Source organism: Helianthus annuus, chromosome 8, assembly GCF_002127325.2.
Source record: "Helianthus annuus cultivar XRQ/B chromosome 8, HanXRQr2.0-SUNRISE, whole genome shotgun sequence".
NCBI classification, from domain to species: Eukaryota; Viridiplantae; Streptophyta; class Magnoliopsida; order Asterales; family Asteraceae; genus Helianthus; species Helianthus annuus.
In genome coordinates, this window is record NC_035440.2 from 96737462 (window position 1) to 96744091 (window position 6630).

Genomic DNA, 6630 nt, shown 5'->3' on the forward strand with positions numbered 1-6630 from the left:
CTCTCGGTACCCACTGCAATTGATTATAAAACATTGAATAAAGTACAAAATGTAAATCTTTACTTAAAATAAAATATATGTTTAAAACATACCAGATTTTGGTTCTCAGGGGTATTTCATAACAATGTGGAACTTTGAACCATGATCCGGGTGTGGATAACTCTTAAAATGAGTTATTCTAAACGTCAGTACATCCATAAGTTCAAATACAACATAGTCTCCAATGTCTACTCAAGAACATTTATAAGAGTTGACCAACCGTTTGACCAAACAATAACCGTCCGTAGACTCCTTGATTTTAACATCAAATATTGCTTTATCATCAGTTATTAAGAAAACATTACCAACAGGATATCCATCTAATTCATTAAACTTGTTATAACCAAGCTGGTAAAGGCTGCAAGAATCATTTAAGTGATTAAATAATAAAAGAACATATAATGCTACTTAAACGGTTCCATAAAACTTAGATTGTTACTTAACAATATAATAATATATAACACGTTATGAACAAACGTATAACCTGTTCTTCCAATTTTCTGTCCTCGATGTAAACATAAAAACCACGTTCCATATCTGTAAAGATATTTATAAAGAACATTCATATATCTAGATTACAGTTTATAAATCCATCGAAAAGTAAATTAGAAAGCCAAACAAATGATATTAAGGCAGTATGATTAACATTATTGGTAAAATTGGAGATTTATAAATGCATTCATGCCTCTTTTGTATAGTAAAAGTTACTTTAATATAATAGACATAACATTAACTGATTTAATAAAATGTTAAAAACGTCAAGTAATCGTCAAATATACTTTTAACATATGCACTGATCAATCTTAAAAGACTTAAGTGGTAGCAAGGGCATGTAATAAAAGTCAATAAAAACAACAAAATACAGAGTATACCAGTATATTAACCTAAATTGGAAAAAAAACATCATGAAACAAAACTTTAATAACAGAAGGTGATGAGAAATACAAAGATACATGGTATGGTTCAATTATTGTTCAATCAGACAAAAATTAATTCATTCATAGAAAAAAAAAAAACTTAAAAAAATCACACAGAATAGTGGTTATCATCAAAATAGAACAACTTAAACAAAAATAACACTAAAGATGTGCATATCAACAAAAGTTAATTGCCGAAGATTTCGGGTATATGAATATAAATCTTAAACATAATGAAAGCAATCTGTTAAAGATAATGACTAAAACAACAACATTAAATGAATAGAAAGTTACAATAAACATTATGACCTAAAAAATCAAGATGCAAAAAGATTAGGGTTTATAAAATAAACCGTAAATAACTTTAAATCAGTTACTAAATCAAGAATCAGAGCTTCACAAAATATAGAATCGAACCTGTAATAAACTTACCGGAGGCAAAAACGACGAACTAAATTGCGAAGATGATGAAGGCGATGGTAGATAGATAAACCGTTTAGAGTTTAAGGAAGAATGACGGTATGAAAATCCCCAAAAAATTCATCATTATAAATTATATTAAAACACCGATCTTCGTAATTTTGGAATGACTGATGTGATTATGTATAGATTGGAGAGATGCAATGATAATTTTGGAAGAAAAATAAGGAAACAGGGAACTGTAAGCGTGGTTTTTTTTAAATGGATTTCAAAATACTAAAGAACATGAAGTTATGAAAGACTAAACCAGAAATAAGGTTTTCACGATATATATTTATATATGTGTATATATAAACAAAAATTAAAATTAATGCAAATAACAGGAGTAATAAGACAACAATGCAAAAAATGTTATTTTTTCAAATCGTTTATTAAAAAAAATTAACATTCAGTAAATATTCATGTTGAAATTATACATATTAAGTAATAATGAAAAATCATAAGTCGTTGAATATTTCTTTATACACAACATTAGTTGTTTTATTTGTAGGCTTCCCATCTTTGTCCAGTATTAGCATTTTAACACCGTCTCTTGTTCTAACTCTCGATAACGCGACATACAACTGACCGTGGGTGAAAACCGGTTGTCTTAGGTACAGACCAACTCTAGAAAGTGATTGACCTGGCTTTTATTGATAGTCATAGCAAGCAAACAACAACCGGAAATTGCCTTCTTTGAAATGAAAAGGGAATCTTCTTGTCTGAAGGTACTAAAGTAATTCTGGGAATATAGGTTCGAGTACCAATGTTAGCTCCAGATATTATTTCAGCCTCTATTAAACGGTTATACAACTTTGTAACCTTCAACCTTGTTCCATTGCACAAACCATTTTTTTTGATCAATGTTACGTAACAACATGACTGGGACACCAACTTTTAGCACTAACCGATGATTCGGTAAGCCTGAAACCTTAAGACCATTGAGAACATCCGGTGTGTATAATCTTTCTTGTATTGAACTTACATTTTCAGTTGCACAAAGACGGTCAGAGCTTAGATACTCTCTTTCTTCACGCGGGAAACAACGCTAACAGCCTATCGTTAATCTCGTTGACAACCTCGTTCTTCGGCGCAAGTATAGCCCTATCACTAAAATAATTAGGACTATTAAGTTATCGAGAATTGAAGGATAAACAAATTCGATCAGGCTGGAAATGGGGTCGGAAGTATCATTGATTATAAGATTAGGATGGCACTTCAATTGTTGCTTCTCCATCATTAGGACCACCAACATTTCCCTCTCCTTATGTCCAAAAGCCACTTTGCAAAACTATTTATTTCCTCAATCTCGGATGGAGATCTTCCAACGGTTAACCTCATATTCCTTGACAACGTTAGCACCTTACATTTACTCCACAAATACGACGAACTTAATGATGCGTTCACCGTCTCTTGTCTTCCACCATTTCGAACAACGGGAAGTACTTGTCTAAAATCTCCACCAAAAACAATAACCTTACCACCGAAAGAGGTTTCAGAATTTCTCGAAGTGTCGAAATTGAAGATGTCATTCATCGTGCGGTTCAAGGCTTCAAACGCATGTTTATGGACCATAGGTGCTTCATCCCATATAATAAGTTTTGGTCTGATGCAACAATTTAGCAACATCACTATCAGCTTTTATATGACATACCGAATCCTCATTAAGATTCAAAGGAATACGAAATCTGGAGTGTGCAGTCCTGCCGCCTGTCAATAACAGCGATGCAATTCCACTCGAAGCAACATTTAATACAATTTCTCTTTTTGACCGAAGTGCAGCAGACAACGTCTTCCATAAAAAGGTTTTCCCGGTGCCCCCGTAACCGTAAACAAAAAACATCCCTCCAGTGTTACCATCAACAGATTTCATTATCTCTTCAAACACTGACCTTTGTTCTTCAGTTAACATATTAAACAGATTAACATATTCCTCTGCGAGACTTAATACGTCGTAAGTACGCTCCTCGTTAATCAGACGATTGTCGAGATCAGATAAGGAAGAAGAATCTGGAAAAGGCATTGTTGAGAAGTTGCGTAGCGATGAGCTATTCATACCTAAAAACTTTTCAATTTCCAACAAAGCGTAATTTTTAAGTTCATCGTCTAGAATTGATAAACCTGTTAGATGTTCAAATACTGATACAATGAGTATGATATTTAAGTTAAACCTTGTATGAAAAAAATTAAAAAAGCAAAATGGATTTTATAAAGTTTGATAATGTACCTTCAACACGATGTAGTTTACTATATCTGTAGATGAAATCATCTGTCATGTATTTCCACGTGCTTTCCCATACGATCTCCGGTCTTGACATAGTATTGGACAATAGCATCATGCCAAATAAATTTCGTACGTAAGAAGCTGTTGCTGTTTCATTTGCTTCTTTAATTGCTTCGATGTACTCTTTGTCATCATCTAAAAGACCAAGTGCAAAACACGCATCTCGAAATGTATCATGTACATGACCATTAACAGTTTTGATATCGTCATATGACTTAGGTCCTTTGACTTTGTTGAGCAAGATTCTTAAAAAATAAGCTTCTCCAAGAGATGGAGCAACATTATGAATTCTGCCAATTGTGTTACCTTTTTTCCGAGGTTGCCAACAACGGTTTTCAGTCTTCCATACATACCAAGTTGGAAACTGGACATAAGTTAGTGTACGCGCCAAATGGTCATCAGGGTCTTTGTTCCTTTCCATCCAAGACAGAAACATAGAACACTTGACAGATGGCCTGTTAAGAACATAATTGATGTCTTCATCTGCTCCAAATACAACCGGTTGGAGACCTGGAAGATGGAATGGAAGCCTCATAACAGAAGGATATCTGTAATTTACATCGTAACTAAAAATCCTCCATGATGCCTCGCATGCTGAGATATAGCGACAGTCATAATACTCTTTTAATCTCATCTTTTTCATGTTGTTCATTATGATTATCACTATGCAAAACAGCAACTGTTGCTCTATCCGGACCTTTGTTGATATACTTAAACAAATATTTAATTGACCCAGCTTGGTTGCACCACTCAACGTTTATATGTGCCTGATACTTTTTCAATAACTTTTTGTTGTATGGTACAACACTTCTATTATCTAACTCGATCCGGTTTTTGACAACTGTTCTTCCATCATCTCTCCTTCTGTATAATGGGAAACCATTGGCGTCAATTGTCGTAGTATCTTGAAATCTTTTAGGAAAGCCTTTAGAACACTGTTTATCAACCATACATGGGCAGCTCATATTAGCATTACCACACGGTCCATGAATCATAAAATCCTTCACAAGCGTATACAACTCTGGGTCATCATCTCTGTTTGGAATTTCTGCACATATGAACGGATCAACTTGGTCAACAGTGGGAATTTTAGCTTCTGGTTCCATGAATAAGCACAAATGCGCATGCGGCAAGCCACGTTTTTGAAACTCAATTGTATAAATAACTGCATAAAAATAATTTAAAATCAATAAAAGCAAATGTAAAAAATATATTTAGTAATAAAGGATTGCAATACGTACTTGCTGCTGCTTTTCCAAACATATGACATTCCTTTAAATCTTTACAAATTGCATCCAGTTTGAATTTAAACAACCTTGACAGGATATCAGGCCTATCTTCTGGATTCAGAGTGGTGTCTTTAAGATACCGTTTTACCTCTGGCCACTTGGGATTGCATGTAATGGTTATAAAAAAATCAGGATAACCAAACCATTTACATAAAGCCATTGCATCTAAATAGTTTTGCATCATATATCTAGCTCCACCGGTAAACGAAGAAGGCAATATAAGAGGTGTACCAACATTAGATATATCTTGCTGACCATTATTTCTCAATTTCCGGAGACTTTCATAGGTATCAGATCTTAGATTTTTTGTTGAAAACGTATGTAGTTTAGTCTCTCGCTCTCAATCATCGTATAAGCATCAACCAAAAATTGTTGGAAAAGTCTCCTTGAATTTAGAATCAGAGAAAATTGGTTTACTCTATCTTGAATACGATACGAAAAGAACTCTCTCATCGTACAATTTGGACGCTTCTTGTTGGTTACATCTACGACACCTCTATGAGGGATGTCAACTCTGTAACCATCATCTCCATACGGGAAGAGAATTGGGTATTGAAGAGCAAGGTAAGAAGGATGTAATTCACTAATTCGTTGAAGAGTCCCCGATTTAGTTTCAACAACAATGTCTCTGTTCTCAAATGCGTTTTCAACATCTCCAACAATTAGAGCAGCAACCTCGCCACATGTTGGTAAGTTATACATTCGACCATCCTTGTCCCTTCTTCCAATAAGACGTACCTTAAGAGTAAGCTGCGGATCGTCATGAAAACAATCTCTAACCATCCTGTAAACTTTAACCAATACATTATCGGAGTCTAACACAGACTTGATATGTTGGATCAAGTGACGATCAACTGAAGCAGAAGATGATGTATCCGACTCCTTAGATCGACTGTTTTGACAAAATTTTTAAAAATGAAATATTAATTATTAATTCAGAAACAATTGAATCAAATTATACTGTAAGATACTTACCTAAATATAGAATCTCGGTTCGAAACTTCGTTCTCTGTATCGTATATGTATAGCTGGCAAAACTTTGGTTTATTGCCATTCTCCGGCAACAGACTTCCAATACTATGATAGTTTTCACCGCTAATCCTGTAGCAAAATGGGCCATTACCTCTATTAACAGTCGGATCGACCTTACCACCCATAGATGTGAAAGCGAACATAGAATTATAACGGCGAATGTTTTTCAAAAAATGCTTGCTTTCATTATCCAAAGACGTAAACAGTTTCTGATAATTTGGATGCGCATCTTTATAATCGGGTAGCTCTACTTTAGCATATCCACAACATAAAAAATAACTTGTCTTCCGATTATTGGTTCTGCCTCTCGCCGTTTCTACTTCCCAAAACTTTGCATTGCATACTTGACACTTAATACACTGGTCCCCATGATCTAAGTAATCTGTAGATTAGCAGGAAATAAAAATAAATGAAATTAAGCGATGTATTTAAAAATAAAAAAATGGTATACAAAATAATGTCGACAATATGTAAATGAAGCGACTACCTGGTGAAACACCTTTGTAAGGATCTACATCTAACGCTACATCTGTAGTCAAATCAACCATTGGAATAGGAGATGTAATTCTTTGTCTGCCTAATAACTTAGATTTACCAGTAGATAGCTTTG

General features: G+C 34.2%; 1 protein-coding gene across 1 annotated transcript; it reads right to left on the reverse strand.

Moving 5' to 3' along the window:
• Positions 1 to 2997: 2997 nt before the first annotated feature.
• On the reverse strand, positions 2998 to 4234 carry LOC118481013. The gene is made up of 2 exons (XM_035976088.1): positions 3643 to 4234; positions 2998 to 3536 (listed from the first exon to the last, which is right to left on the reverse strand). The coding sequence occupies exons 1-2, from the start codon at positions 4232 to 4234 to the stop codon at positions 2998 to 3000; spliced, it is 1131 nt and encodes a 376-aa protein (XP_035831981.1).
• Between the last annotated feature and the right edge of the window lie 2396 nt (positions 4235 to 6630).